Source organism: Canis lupus, chromosome 31, assembly GCF_011100685.1.
Source record: "Canis lupus familiaris isolate Mischka breed German Shepherd chromosome 31, alternate assembly UU_Cfam_GSD_1.0, whole genome shotgun sequence".
Classification (NCBI taxonomy): domain Eukaryota; kingdom Metazoa; phylum Chordata; class Mammalia; order Carnivora; family Canidae; genus Canis; species Canis lupus.
The window spans coordinates 33835680-33852038 of record NC_049252.1 but is presented as its reverse complement, the minus strand read 5'-3'; the positions used below and the strand labels follow the sequence as shown (position 1 = coordinate 33852038).

The 16359-nt window shown below is 39.1% G+C and overlaps 1 protein-coding gene across 2 annotated transcripts in view; it reads left to right on the top strand.

Moving 5' to 3' along the window:
- Nucleotides 1-15544, top strand: part of BRWD1 (bromodomain and WD repeat domain containing 1) — a 119509-nt gene extending 103965 nt beyond the window's left edge. For both annotated transcript variants that reach the window (XM_038581507.1, XM_038581506.1), the window contains exons 40-42: nucleotides 661-1572; nucleotides 2565-3485; nucleotides 13520-15544. In XM_038581507.1, the coding sequence (XP_038437435.1) occupies nucleotides 661-1572; nucleotides 2565-3485; nucleotides 13520-13908 (2222 nt within the window). In that variant the 3' untranslated portion in view covers nucleotides 13909-15544. The remainder of the gene's footprint in view (nucleotides 1-660; nucleotides 1573-2564; nucleotides 3486-13519) is intronic.
- The last annotated feature ends 815 nt before the right edge of the window (nucleotides 15545-16359 follow it).

Genomic DNA, 16359 nt, shown 5'->3' with positions numbered 1-16359 from the left:
TTGAAGAGACTATACTTTCTCCATTGTATATTCTTGCTTTTTCTGTTGTAAATTAATTGACCATATATGTGTGGGTTTGTTCTGAGAGCTCTCTTTTCTTCCATCCTTTCCATCCTTTGGGCTTTCTTTTTCTTTTCTTTCCTTTTTTTTAAAATTTTTTTTTTTTTGAAAAAGAGAACGCTTGAGCTATGGTAGGGAGAAGGGGAGAGAGAATCTTACGTAGGCTCCACGCCCAGCACACAACAGGGCTTGATCTCACAACCTTGAGATCATGACCTCAGCCAAAATCAAGAATCGGATACTTAACTTGAAACACCCAGAACACCCCCATCCTTAGGGCTTTTTAGATTTAGAAGGGAAATCTGTTTTGGCATTAAGAGAGAGAGAGGGATCCCTGGGTGGCGCAGCGGTTTGGCGCCTGCCTTTGGCCCAGGGCGCGATCCTGGAGACCCGGGATCGAATCCCACGTCGGGCTCCCAGTGCATGGAGCCTGCTTCTCCCTCTGCCTATGTCTCTGCCTCTCTCTCTCTCTGTGACTATCATAAAAAAAAAATAAAAAAAAAAATAAGAGAGAGAGAAAAACAGTTCTAAAAGAATCAATTAATTAAACATGTTGAAATAAGGAAGAGCTTTTTAATCTTATTGCTACTTTATTTCTAGGTCCAGTTTCTTTAGAAAATGGTTGTGGCAAAAAAGCCACTCGAAAGAGAGTCTATTTAAGTGACTCGGATAACAATTCATTGGAGACTGGTGAAAGTCTGAAAGCCAGGGCTGGAAATAACCGGAAAGTGCTCCGGAAGTGTGCTGCTGTGGCTGCCAATAAGATAAAACTAATGAGTGATGTGGAAGAGAACTCCAGCTCTGAAAGTGTCTGTTCTGGACGTAAGCTGCCTCACCGTAATGCTTCTGCTGTGGCTAGAAAAAAGTTATTACACAATTCTGAAGATGATCAGAGCTTAAAGTCAGAGATTGAAGAAGAGGATCTGAAAGATGGAAATCAGCCATCACCACTGGCTGGTTCTCATGCTGCCCAGAATACTGTGAATGAGTCTGAAAATGGGGATTCAGAGTCAGAAAGTGATTTGCGAGTAGCCCGCAAAAATTGGCATGCCAATGGTTATAAGTCACATACTCCAGCAACTTCTAAAACAAAATTTCTTAAAATAGAGTCCTCTGAGGAAGATTCTAAAAGTCATGATTCAGATAATGTACATAACAGAACTGCTGGTCCATCCACATCTGGGCAGAAACTTAAGGCTGAGAGTGCCTCAGAGGAAGAAGAGGAAGCAGATTCTGAACCAAGAAAGTATGCCGGTAGGAAATACAACACAGGCCGCAAGAATCTTGCTTTCCTTAAAAAAGCAAAGATTTTCAGTGACTCGGAGGACTCCGAATCTGAAGAGCAAGATAGAGAAGATGGCAGCTGTCACAGAATGGAAGCGACCTTGATTAGAGGGGGTTCGAAGTGTGAACCCACTGCTGGGTCCCATTGCTTCTCAGATCACGTATCTGAGACTGATTTGGATTCAGATGATGACAAAACAAAAGAAAAACCAAACAATTTTATGAAAGGTAATTCAAAACATGTAACCTTGGTTCACTGACATGTTCTCACTGTTTTTCTCTCCTCATAGCATACACTGTTTTTCCCCATGAAACTTTTGTTTGCCAGTTTTCTGTCCACCCTGTGCATTCTCAGTCTTTTCTGTGCATCCTTGATCTGTGTGCATGTGTACCTGGTTGTTAAGTATGTTTAGTTTTATTCACATAACAGGCAATCTTGGCCAAACAGCTCTTATCTAGTAAGATCTCACGTCTTGTAGCAGGTGTGGGTTTCAGAAAAGCAGAGGCAAAGTACCTTTACAAGCTGTGGTGGTACCAGTTTCGGAAGAGGAAAGAAAAGGGTAGGACTGTCTGCCTGAGAGGGATGTCTGAGTAAGAATAGCAGCTCGCCAGCAGAGTGGCCACCGAGCTGCTCTGTAGGGCAGGAAGCTGTTCCCCGTGCTTGCACATACTAGCTAGTTCAGTCTTCATATCTTTTCTGAGATAGGTGTTAGGTTAGTATTATTGTCCACTTTACTCATCATAACTCTGGGGCAGAGGAGTGAAGATCACTTGATTATTTAAGACTGTGTCTTGGTAGGTGAAGCTGATGAAAACTATGGAAGAGCAGGAGGCAGCTGAAACTAAGATTAAAGGTGTTGGTGCGATTGGAACTTGAGAAGTGAACACAAGTTTCAGAGAGGTGGAGAGTGATTAGTTAGCATACCTTACTGCCTAGGTGAAGAGAGTTTAGTCTGTATTCATGTTATTCATATAGATATTTGTTCAAGTGTCCTGTGTGTGTCAATAGCAGGACCTGGGCGGGGGGGTTACTGATGGGCAGTGACTGGTGCTGAGGTGGCACAGAGTTCACTGCTCTGAGGCATTATGAGCCCCAGCATTCACTGCCATCCTCCTTCCAGGAAGAATTCTGGACTTCCATTGTTTAACATGTTGAGCGTTTAATTCCTTTACACATACTCTTGGAGATTAAAGAAATACTTCTAATTTTTAATTTCTAGATTCTACATCACAGGACCATGGTCAGAGCAGAAAAGTTTCCAGGAAAAGGGTCTGTTCCAGTGACTCAGACAGCAACTCAAAGGTGGTTAAGAGGTCATCAAAAGCCAGAATGGGTCTCCTCAGGACTCCTCGAAGATGTGCAACTACTGCTGCCAGTAAGATTAAGCTCATGAGTGACGTGGAAGATGGCTGCTTAGAAAGCATGTGTACTAGAAGCAAAAATGGAAGGAAAAAACCCCTCCATTCTGCAGGTGCCACAGCAAAGAAGACGGTGAGTGATTCTGAGGGAGACGTAAACTGTGAAGTGCCAAATGAGAAGTGTGCCTGCGAAGGGAGGCCACCTGAAGCGGACTCGGAAGGCAGTGCGAAGAGTATTCGTCCGTCTGTAAATGGAGACTCGGACTCCGAAGGTCTGCTGAGCCCCGACCATAAGAAGAGGCACAGCAAGAGTCTCAGAACAAATGTTGGACCTTCTGACACAAAGAATTCCTCGATTGGGTCTTCAGAGGAAGAGTCAAAAAGCCATATTCCAGGGGGTGAGATGGATAGAAAATGTCCTTCAGAATCTGCTTTGGTGCAGAAAGCTACCGCAGAGAATACGTTCGAGGAGGACCTGAATTACGGGCTGCGCAGGTGGAACGGCAGGAGGCTCAGGACCTACGGGAAGGCCCCGTTCAGCAAGACCAAAGTGCTGCGGGCGTCGCAGGCCGCTGAGGCGGAGGTGAGGAGGAAGCGGCTGCATCCTGAGCCCGAGGAGGGCGTGCGGGCTGAAACAGCAGGTGCTTCCCAGCTTGGGCCTGACCCTGGCCCCAAATCCGACTCTGAGTTGGTGTCTGTGACTGAATCAGACGTGGACTGTGCCAAGGATGCGAAAACCAAAAAGAGGAAAACGAGAGGAAAAGCAAAAGCGGTGAGAAAAGGTAAAGCTTGTACAACCGCAGCATCTAGAGGTGCGAGGCGACAGAGACAGAGCAAACGGCCTAGGCTAAGTGTGGACGATAACGACTGGGAGGACTTGGACTATGCAAAATCAAAAAGAGGTCTTCGACGTTCAAAAATAAAAACGAGAAATCAGGGCAGAAGGACCGTGAGATACCATGATGGGGATGACGACAGAAGCTTAGAAAATGTGTTAGATTTTGATGATTGCACCTTATGACCTTGAGAGAAAACCAGTTCATTGAAAGAGGAAATGGACTGGAATTTATGGTGAAAGTGGGCTGTTGAAATTATTTTTTGTCCTACAATTCAGGGAATATATTTATATTTTTCTATGAAAAGTTATGAATGTGACTAAATCATGACTGTTATTTTTATTTGCACTTGCTTGCCTTTGTAGCAGCGCTCAGCACAGGTGCCAAAATATGCTTCATTTTGGGGGCAGATCTACTTTGACAGTATTTAACTACAGATAGCAAGAATTTGAAATCTGTTCAACACTAGACATCCTGGTTATCAAAACCGATAAGCATTACTTTCATGGTAGCAAGTGTCATGCAGTTACTTTCTGAATGCTTCAAGAGGTGGTAGTTTCTAACCCCTGTCCTGTTGTAGTAAAACAATTTCACGTGACCTATGTTTACAGATTCTTCATGAATATTATGTGCATACTGACATTACAATCATGGGAGGTGTAACCATGATTAGTAGGCGAGGTACCTACCACTTTTTTTTTCCTTTTTCTTTTTTTCTTTCCCTGGCTACTTGAGCAGAATGCATTATACCAGATTTGGTCATTTTCATTGAAATGGTTTCTTTCCAAATGCTGTTGGGTCTTTTCTCTCTTTTTCTTTATTTTTAAGGAAAATATCATCACTTTTATTTTATAAACTTGAATTTATAAAGTGCTGGTAAATTATTTTTTAAAATGTTTTGATTGTATATTTTAAACCTGTAAGGCCCCGACCATAGTCCTAGCATTTTCTTTTAAATTGTGCACTAACAGAATACTATATAATTTGTCTTTCCAAGATCTCCTGGTTTCTATGTAAGGGATTTAACCAAAATCTTGGTCTTCCATAGTCTTACTCTGTGAAATAGAGGAGTTTGTGTGCCTTAGATTTAGGAAAAGTGTGTTCTTTAATAGAGTGTGCAGGGCCAAGAGAGTATTTAAATTATATGTAGTTTCCCCCCATTTCCATTGAGATTAGAGTTGAGTTCTGTTAAGAGTGCAATCGCAAATCTCCTCTATATAGGAAAATAGTTCAATGTCATTCTCCGTCTCTTTGTTTTAGCTTACTGCTGCCATGTGCAATCCCAGGCATTCTTTGCGGGGGCAACTAAGTGTATCTTTACTAGTGACCTCTAGTTTAAATCTTAAGAAACTGTCATGTGTTGTGGGAAAATAATTTTGGAATCCATTTAAAATGAAACTTCTATCACATCAAATAAGTACTATCACATCAAATAAGTACACTTATTTTCGAGCCAAATATTTTTGCGTGATAGGTTGTGCTACTCCATACAGTGTAGGTGGCCATTCCTAGCTTGTTTGTGCCTGAAGATGGACTTGATTCAAATGGTTTACATATTTTGTAGCTGAGGAGTATGTTACAGTACTCCCACCTTTGTTATTTATTGGCCCTGTGTTTGGTTTCAGACAAAATTAACCCTTTTCTCCTGTGTATCCTGAAGGTGTCAGGTATGGAAAAGCATCAGACTCTGGTGTCAGTGTTAGAGAATGTTCTCAAGTGTTGTTACTTTGCAGTTATCTATTCCATTCTACATGGCAGGAGGTACTTCTGTACTTCAATGTAAGGGGAAGGCTGTTTTTGGACATAACCAATTGAGATAGATGGGAGAGACCTACCCTTCCCTTGGTTGTTTAGAGAGCTATCACCACTTCAAAACTATGATGCTCTTCTTATAAAGCTCGTGTTAAGTGTATAGTAAAAAGAGTGATTCAGGAGAATTGTCCTTGACTATTGACCTGAAAACATTAATGGAATGTTCTTTACTTCCCTAGTTTTAAGCAATGGTGATAGATAGCCTATCCATTAATTTATTTAAACTCTTCTAAAGCTTCTCTGTTTTATATCTATTCTCAGGGTTATAACTCCATGTTTACCATCATCTGCAAAAAGGTACCAAAAAAATCCATAAATAAAATGTAGAATATGTTCATAAATACATAAATTCTTTAGGTAAAATGAGACTTTGATCATTTAGGCTTCATCAGTAGAACTATTCTTATCTTTTGGACTGAATTAACTGGTCATAGATTGGCCAGTCAGCCAATTATTAATTTTTCTTTTTGTCCAAAATGGTTAGACCGTTGTGTACAGAAGGCTGTATTTTGGGTTTCATCTGGGTAAAAAAAACAAGAATTTGGCCTCGTGAGTTTGAAGGCATGGTTGGCAATGGTAGCTTCTCATGTTCTGAAGTAAAACTAAGGGATTATAGTGAGAATCATTTTTATGGGTTTTTTTGGTCATGGTGCTATTCCTAAGGTTAACTTTGAATATGTGACACACACTCCTAAGTACTTTAAGGAAAATTAATAAATAATTAATAGTTCAAAAATGTTTACATTGAGCACTAGAACATGTTTGACTTTTTTTCTACTTCTCTTTATGCGAAATGCGCAGGGATTTAATGCACGGATGTACTTTAATGTGTTTGGGATCAGTTTGTATTTTCTTGTGAAAAGAGACAAAAGCTTGCAGATTGAATGTGAACTGATCTGGAAGTAAGTGCTATAGCTTTTCATTGCACTTGAAGTCACTTAATGGTATATATGAACAACAAGAAAAACTGCTGTGGTTATGTATGTCCAAAGTCCTATGATTTTATTCATTTATGGTTGAAAAAAGGGCTGAGGTGTTTAGATTTGAGTTTTGATTCCTTTGAAAGACTATTAAGAAAAAAAGGTGTCAAACATTTAAAAAATAGGTGAGGTTTAAAAGAGCTTTTTTTTTTTTTTTTTTTCCATATCAGACTTAACTTTGAAAGGGCATACCCGCAATGTATAGTAACTTCTGAATAAAAGTGAAGGTATACCATTTTCACATCATTGTTAGGGTGGTCATTCTCCCTTTTTTATTTTAGGGGAAAATCTCTGATTAAATCCTTTCTCAGTGTAATGATTTCTTGGAAAGAATGATAAAGCATTTACTCACAGCTTCTATGTTACAACACAGAAGTTTCATCTAAGTGGTAGAGTGTTGTATCTAAAATGCAAATTAATTTTATAGCATGAAAATTGGGAGAAAGAACTTAGATTTGGGGAAAAGGCACTTCAAAACCTAGAATTGCAAATAAAAAAGGAGGTATGAAACAAGCCAGTAAAAATGCCACCTTGCAGGTATTGCTGTCCAAAAATAATAAAACATGTCACTAAATCTTCACACTATTGGTTGATGACATCTTAGGTAAAAATTCTTAGAACAGCATTGGGTTCATACTACATTCCCTGTCCCTCTTCTAGCCTTTTTTTCTTTAGAATAATCAGAATGTAGAATTTATTAACTTTAGTGTTTTGTTTTAAAAACTACATTGAAAGGACTTCAGTCTCTTGTCAGACACATTGAATTTGTGCCACCTGGAAAAAAAAATGAGAGGTTTGTGTATTAGTAGAATGTGAGAACATTGCTCAAGGTGCTTACAGTATTTTTGGTTTTCCTTTTTACTCAAACTGTATTGATTTTGTTTTTTTTTTTGAGTAACTTTTAAATGGCTAGAAAAGGTCTGTTTGCCTTGCCCTTTATAGCTGAAATACCAGCTCCATCCTTTTCATCCATGTTAAGTCAGCATATTTCCTTTATTCGGCATCTTGGAGTTGTCTACAAACACTTAAGTGTCTTATGTTGTATGGAAATTGTGGTTGAGTTGTCTTCTGGTATGATGTAGTGCGACACAGCACCCTCCCTGCAGAAGAACTTTCCATTAATGATTCTGTAAGTCCATCTCAACTTCTGCTGTGGATAACAGGATGTAATAAAGCAGAAACCATAAGAAATTTGCAATGTCACTGTTTAAAGACTGTCTCTGATTGTAGTATTTGGGAACAAAGACCAAACCAAGTAAGACATGTCAACGCTAGGGAGAAAATGGAATATTGTGGAAAAATCTAGTCCAACTAGATTAGTAAGTGCTAATGCCACTTGGTAGCTCAAAAATTGTGAATTAATGGAGAGGATTAAAATGTAAAGACTATAATGGTGAGGGCTGTGTTGTCTTTTCTCACTTTTTAAATGAGATTGTAGCTTTTTTCTTAAATTATAGATGTTGCCTGAGAGTATGTGGGAATTCTCAAAGTTGGGAGATTTTCACTAGTCTCTAATAATGTGCCAACCTGTTTCCTTACTACACTGTGAATATGGTAGAAAAATACCAATTCTTTACTTGGTGTCTCCTCAAGGACCACTTGTACGGATCTGATGTAGGGAGGTTGGATGGGAGCAGTTAAAACACTTGGGTCTTACAAATCTGCAGGCTCGTCTTTAGCAGCATGTAAGTAACTGTGGGATATATATTTGTCATAGATATCTATAGTTTCATTGAATTTAATTATCAGTGTTTCAGCATGTTTTCTGGTCACGCTTTAGTTTTTAAGTTAATTTTAAGGTAAGTTTTGTCATTCATTAAACCTTTCATGGGAATCTGGACTCCTAAAGAGGCGTTCTGACTTCCCTAAGTGAAACGAGACAACCAGTTACAGTTTGCATGGACGGCAGCAGCCTGGTCTACAGGAATGTTCTTTAGAAGTTATTACCTCTTTTTTTTTTTTTACCTCTTTTGATCAGTGGTTAAACAGTCTCATTTTTAATATATTGAAGGTAATTTTCTAGGTGTTGATTTAGTCTTAGTCGTCAGCCTTTGCACACATTCAGTTCACCTGTGAAATTCTGTTTCACTGGCACGGGACAAAAAGGCAAATCTTTGATTCCCCACTTCTGCACAAGATCTCTCAAACTTTTCTAAATTAACTCATTGCCACGTCTGACTCTCTGTTGTCATCTACGGATCAATTTTATTTTTAAAGTCAATTACTAACTAAAATAGAGTATAATAAATTTAGTTTTGTTACCCTAACATTTTTTTAAAACTATTTCAAGCCTTCTAGCTGATTAATTCTATAAAGTCTGCAATAGGCAAATCGATTTCCTTTGCAACTCCTCTTTACTCTTAAACAGCTCTATCTTACCTCAAGCCTTTGTCCATTTGTGATTTCTTTATCATGCACGCAGAATGTAGGGCCACACTGTGTCATATGGGCGAAGGGGACTGAAGGGAGTTGAAAGATGGGCCTGAAAGGGGGTTGTCCTTGGATTACCTGTGCCCTGATGCTTTTCATTAGGGAAGTAATAAAGTAGATTGATAACCAGTGTTTATTCTGATACCTTATTCTGCCCAATGGTTTGAAATGCTCTGAGATCTCTCAGAAACTTCATTAAACTCAGAAACCAATATTGCACTGTATTTTAACTAAAATTTAAATTTAGAAAGTTTATTAAACAGATACAAGATTACTGGATTCACACTTCATAAAGGTTTTATCAGATTTTTAGAAAAAAAAATTGCAGTGGCCATCACAAGTCTCTGAGAATAAGAATGGCCATTAACAACTTTCCTGGAGATGAGCGACGGCTGTAGAGTGATGAGCTATTAGCTGTTGAAGCAAAGCACAAGTTCTATGGTGCCCATCACTGAGTGTGTGGGAAGACTTAATGGATGAATTTAAGTTCATCCATTCAGCCATAAAAGTGACCAAGCTAGTGAGGAACAAGTCTTGATTATGGAATTATTTCAGACCATCTCCTGACCTGAGGTGGCTATTACTGTAGAAGCTGACTTCTCAGTGTTAACTCCAGTGTTCAACTCCCCCAGAAAAGAGAAAAGCATCGGGGAATTAACAGAAAACCTGTTAGCCTACAGTTACCCTCTAAAGAGACTTCCTAGCGTATGGAATCTTTTTGGAAACTTGTGCTTTTGGAGGGATGAATATCAGTGATAATGCTGTTTACTTCCTGAGTTTTGATCATTTCATTGCTTATCAGTGAAGGGCAGAGAAGGAAGAAGTTATCTTAAACCAGCTCCGAAAAGCCTTACTTGAGAGAGGGCACTATGATTTGCAACTAAAAGGTTTCCCCTCTGTGGATTTATCACCAACCACAGCAGCCAGTGATGTCAGTATTTCAAAAGTATGTGAAATAGGCCAGTACATTTTCATTTTGATTCAGACATGCTTTCACCTTTTGCCATTCTCAGATTTGTTTTTAATATGCCAATGGAAAAAAATAATATGCCAGTGAAAATTCTGATGAGATTAAAAATTCTCATGCTCCTACAGCAATGATGGGAAGTTTATTTTGGATTTAGGAGAACAATTTTGTATTAAGTGTAATTGGAATATGATAAGTCCTTAAAATATAAAAACTAAAGATAATTGCTCTGAGTCAAAACTGTAATGTCTGCATCCAAGTTTCTCTTCACCACAGACTGTCTTAGAACACACAGTGATACAATTTAAAGTGGTCATCTAGGTAAACTGTGATGGAGTACTACGACCCATGCAAAGTTTTACTCTGTGAAGGAGGTTGCCACCATACCCAAGTAGGGAATTATTTATAGGGAAGCAGCAATGCCTCAAGCTCTCGTTGCTCCCAACCCCGTGACTGACCAAGACCATCTGGGACAGTAGGACTTGGGGGATTGTACTGACTTGTTAGTATTAAGTGACGCTATCACAAATGTATTGTTAGAGCAGTATCCTCCAGAAGTTTAAGCTTGTGCCCTAACACATAAATTGGACTTCTCTCTAACCCTGAATGATCCTGTATATATTTCTAAAAACTGTAGTTTGCTCAAGAGGAATAAAGGCACTTTATAATTTACCAAGTTCTCAGTAATAAAATTAACGCTGACTTATATGTATGCATTATTATTATTTTTTTTAATTTCCCACACTGTCACTCTTCTGTCTTCCTCAGATTGCTTTTGTCCTTATCCTGTGACATTCCCATTTGAGGTCTGAGCCTAGACTTAGAGCTTCATCAGGTTGCGTGGCTGTGCACAACAGAATTGACTCGCCTATCTCCCCGCCCTTGACCTAGTTCAGATATTTGAAGTTCAGATTTTCTTAAAGGACTTTAAAAAGCCTACTTAGATTTTCTTCTGTAGAATCTTAACTGTTTTCCCTTATTTTGGATTACAAATAAGCATTTATTAAAATGAGTTAGGGTTAGTATTTACTGGGTTCCTAAATTGTGTTAGTACATCAAAAAGGAGTTAGTTGCTGCCACTTACGTCCTTTTGATCCACAGAAGTGTTTACTTGTGATAGGATTTTATCTCTAACTGGGTATGTTGTTGGGAATGAACTTGGTTATCTACTTCTAGTGTGGTTGCAGCATGCAAGTGGATGTAGTTGAGAGATGCTGGTGTATCCTCGTCCTTCGTAAGTCACATTTCACTTTAATTTTGTTATGTATTTACAAGAACTTTTGTCTGTCATAGCATATTATTTCACATTCCAGTATTTGCCTAACATTGATTTAATGTGCTAAACTGTCGCTTTGGATCTAGAGTTACTTTGCAGAGACCTTAGTTCGTGATTTAAACATTCCTGAGCAAAGGCCCTTCGAGGTAAAACTCCGTGGGCTGCTGTACTCATGGTCTCTGCTGCTTGTGCAAGTGACTGCGCGGAGCCCAGCCAGGCGGGGGAGGCTGTGCTGCCCAGCAGTGTGTGATGATGAGCTTAGCCTGTGAAAATGCCATTTTTGCAGTGCCTGATGACCTACGTTGAACAAGACGTGTTCCCCTTAGAAATAGAATTTCACTGGAGAAGTATAGAAGTCACTTAATTGGCAGAAGGGATTGATGTGCTTGTGGGGGGTTGCTTTTAGTACTTAGTTCCTGACCTCCTTTGGGAGAACTCTTAACAGGTCTTGGAGAAAGCAGAGGCACATCTTTGAAGTACGTTTCATAGACTTAAAAAATCTGAAGGGCTTTCCCTTTCGAGAGCAGAAGACTTTTTCTCAAGTCTCAATTAATGAACATGTCAATTGACGGAAGCCCATTTTCACCTGTACTCATTTGTGCTTGCTTGGTGGCAGAAGGGCAAACCTCTCTGTTCTTAAAGGAAAAACTAGGAAGGTTGGTGGTGGTTGGGAGCTTCACTGCGATAGAATAATAGCATCACTTGAGAGCTGACACAAAGGGTCCTTATTTTCTCATCCTTAGTGGTGAAAGGGCACAAGTGGCAGAGTCCAGATGTGGAGTGTGGGTATCTGAGAGGTCTTATCCTTAGCCTGTTTTTACCAATGGCTGAATGTCTACAAACGAGGTGGGGTCCCACAGACCCACCTCCCACCCCTCCCAACCCTCAGCTTGTGTACCTTTAAAACCATTTTACATAGTTTGACTTAATGTCCCCAAGGCTAGGTTGCCAACAGATAAAGGTGCATTTTTATCAAGAAATACAGGTTTTGCCTGCTACCTAGAAGTAGGGCATTCCTGTGAAACTTCATAAGCCAAAATGGCATAAAGCAAAGATGCAACTACCATTAATGTATATGGAAAAAAAAATTGGAAGGCATTTGCAGACCCTGAAAAATCACCTCTCTGGTTGCTCTGATACCTTAGGACACATCTTCACTAACGGATGCACAAAATCAGAGTGGAGGAAGCCCAGATGCTCAGATAGTTCAAGAGCTCTGGTGGCAGGGGGAGGAGCTTGGTGGGCTGCTCTTTGTTCAGGTGTGTGCTGCCTCTGTAGAGGCTCCCTGAAAAACGAACACCAAATGCCATATTGCCCCCACCTTTTTTTTTTTTTTAATGGAAAAGCTCTTCAATTTCTTTTGTGGCTAGCAAAACCAAGTAGGTCTTTTGTAAAAGCGAAGAGCTTAATGTGAACTTTCAAAAAGCAGAGAACACCCGCACTTTTGCCCTAGAAGCGTATTAATTGATCCTGTATTTGAAGTTTGAAAATCTGGCTTTGAGACATTGGCAGAAATAAAAATGATTCGAGCCCACCTAAGCTGTTAAACGTGGAGGGGTGGGCGCATCGTCATGTGGCACATCATGTGGCTCCTCACTCAGCACAGCTAGCGTGGATCCCAAGCCACACTTGGGAAAATTGCCTCTCCGTAGTGGCTTTCGTCCTGTCCTTTGTCTGGTGGATCCCTCCAAGGTTCCTAGCTCAGCAACAATAACACTTCTCAATGGAAGCTTTCTTGCCCCATGACTGTTCGGTTTTTGAAGTGCGTTTCTCAAGCTCCATACCGCGCCCCCCCCCCCCCACCTTTTAGTTTTTACAGCAAGTAAAGTTAATATGTGTGGACTTTGTTTTAGAATCTTTATCCTGATCCCTCGATGCCTGGCATATACCCAGCTCAGAAAATATTTGAATAGTAAGGAAACCAGGATTTAATAATTTGTTTTGAACAATGGATCTAGGACTAAAACCGTATTTTAGATAAAACTAATAGGCAGTTCCTTTTTATCTACTGCTTCATGTGTGTTTTGACTAAAGGCTGATGGAATGAAAACTTCAGGGACCTTCTTGAAGCAGAGCTGATGCCGCGTCCGCATAGTCATAATGGCATTGCCTTCTCTTTGAGGTTCTAGGAAAATTATCTCAGAACTCCTGTTGAATATCCTAAAGTAGTTCAACAGAGAATATCTGAAATGATACCAAGAATTTAGTGCTTTATGATTCTCAAGGAACATTCTCACAAACCTGATACTGTTGAGACAGTTGTCCTTCCAGATTAGAAAGTATACCAGGTGGCATAACTACCCGAGACTTCCTTTTGTTGATCAGGAAATAGGAGGTTCAATGTCAAGAACATGTAGTATCACTCACTGATGAGAATCACTTGAGTTTTTTTACTTATTTAGCAATGTGAGTAGTTTTAAAATTTACCATTTAGGAATGTGTTATTGAGGAATTGTAGTAAAATCTTGTGTTAACAAGGTTTTTGCATTTACATGAACTTTCACTCATTTTTCAGAATCTGTTCCTAGAGACAGAGAACCCAATACAAAAATGAGAACATGCATGCATAATCAGAAGGCTGCAGTGCAAATGCCTAGTGAGACTCTGAAAGCAAACATGGTGCCTGAGAAAGTTCTCCGCAGATGTGCCGCTGTGGCTGCAAATAAAATAAAAATAATGAGTAATCTAAAGGAAACGATTTCAGGACCAGAAAATGTCTGGATTAGGAAGAGCAGCAGAAAGCTGCCCCATCGAAATGCTTCTGCTGCGGCTAAGAAAAAATTACTGAGTGTTTATAAAGAGGATGATACAACCAGAAATTCTGACAGTGAAAAAGAGCTAGAAGACACTAATAGCAAAATGCCTTTTTTAAGGCGGTTCAGATCCTGGAAAGAAACCGCATAATAGTGACCATGGAAATGTGGAAGTGGGATTTGAAAGCAATCGGGCCACAAGAAAACTGGCGGTTGCATTCTGCTCTGAGCGCCAAAGTTAATCCCTGGTTGGCACCTTTTCCAGGGATTTTCTAAAAGCCATAACCCAGCAGGTCACAGTGGGAGGAAGCCTTCCTTCCAGGGAGTCTTTGTACAGGAACCCACTACAGAGAATCTGAGGGGGGAACAGATGTTGAAGCCTGTAGTGCAGAGGTGGAAAGAAGAGACAAGTGGCCTGTCCTAAGGCTGTTCCTTTCCAGAAAGGAAGGGCGTTGAGGAAAGCTCTTGATTCCTTAGAGGAAGAAAATAATGGGAAATGCACAGGGTCTGTAGCAAAAACTTCAAGGACTGAAAAAAAATGTCAACATCACAACCTAATGCTAATTTTGAGGGTTCTGCATCAGAGAATAAAAATTCAGACCAGCATGGCTACGGTGTCATTACTGAGAAGTAAGAGGGAAAACTCTAAGTAGGCACATTTCCAGAGGAAGTGCCATTGAGCCTATTTGACCAAGCAAACACTTTAAATATTAAAGACCCAATCCCTATAGTTCACAACTTCAAAAGCCAAAAAGCAAACTAGAAGGACCCGGGGATTCATTGATGGGGATGGTGATAAGTGAGCTCTGAAGTAGAGTGGGAAACAGGCAATTAGTGAAAACCCATTAATGTCTTATTTTGTCTATAATATTGGAATTCATACTGAATGGTGACCTCTTGATACGAGTAATTCAGGGAATATATATTTTTCTATGAAGGCAATGAATGTGACTATCACAACTTCTTTTCCTCATTTTTACTTGCACATAACAGCATTTACGGAGATGCCGAAACGTGCCTCATGATAGGCAAGGTCTTAGGTTTAATCAGTTAGAAAAGGTACAGATGAAGATCAAAACAGTCATATTTTTGGATGATAACAGTGACATCCTCTTACATTTCTCTATAGCACCTTAAAAATTAGTACTTTATGAACACTTTTAGCAAATTAATTACAGTCTCATCACAACAAACTTATGGCAGCATGTATTGGCTCTTCCATTGTGGCCTTTGCTAGGATTAGAAAATCTGATCTTGATACTGTAAAGAATTCTTTGCAATGAGGTTTAATTTGTTAACAGGTATTTGTTGAAGTTAAGATCGCCAGATTAAATGAATGCACTGTTAAATCTTTTTTTAACACAGTAACATGCTATTGAAAAAGTGAATTGTTAGAAGCAAGTTGTTTTCCCATTTAAAATTATCTGTGAATATTAATATATGATTTGCATGTGTAAATCAAAAAAGTAAAATATAGAAACCTAAGAGTTTCTATTCTTTTTTCATTAAAAGACTAATGTAATGCATATATTTTGGTTATACAGATAGACCCAAGTGTCTAGATTACTTGAGAAATTTGTGGTTGCATGTCTGCTTAAAAAAAGGCGTTTTGTCGTTTTCGTTTTTTTTTTTCTTCCCCTTAGCATAAGCCGGAATATTTCTAACCTACAGAGTCTGTGTCCTTTGCTCTGTTAATATATACTTTCATCTGAAATACCGATACCAGTATCTTGTTACTACAGGTGAGGAAAGGAAGAATTCCTAATAAACTAATATTTTTAGGCGCATGGGGTTTGATTTTTGATTGCTAATGAAATGTTTAAATCGATTTCCTCTCCCATATTTACCCTTAATTTTACAGAAATTTCTCACTGGGGATGTTCTATCCTCAACAAATACCATAAAATGAATATATTTAAATATCAGCTAAGACTCTTTTATGCAAAATTTTGTCAGTTTCTGTGTAATCAAATAATTTATTTTGAATTTACAGTGTTCTGTGATGGGGTTAATTTCCAGAAGATGTCACCAGCCTTCTTTCATAACAGAATCTCTGCTGGTATAGTGTTTAAATTGAACATCACTTTGCCTTTTTTTTTTCCTTAAGTGCTTTGCCTAAACTTACTGTAACTGCATGAAATAGCATTTGTTGAAAACTTAACATTATTGTAAAACTCTGAAGTGTACACAAAATTCAAATCACGGCCAAATGTATTATGATTACCCTGCTCATAATTTTAATCAGCTTTCTAGAAATGATTTCTTCATAATGTAATTGTGAAATCAAATCGCGGTAAATTTTACTGATAAATATGACAAGTTAGTTACTCGACAAAAGGACTAAGACAACGTGATAGCCAAACATCCTTTTTATTCTGCAATTCAGGCATCCTATAAAATAGAAAATAACCCAGGAGTCTCCATGCAGCTTAGAAACATCACCCTGGTAATCTTGCTAACAGCTAGCTACACACCAGGTTTCCTAAGCTCTCACCGGATAGCAATTTGGTCATGTACTGTTGATGCTTACATGTTCAAATTCTGCTTCAAAACCCGAATCTTTATTTTGCAGTAATATGTAAAATCGCTAAGGCGGATTTAA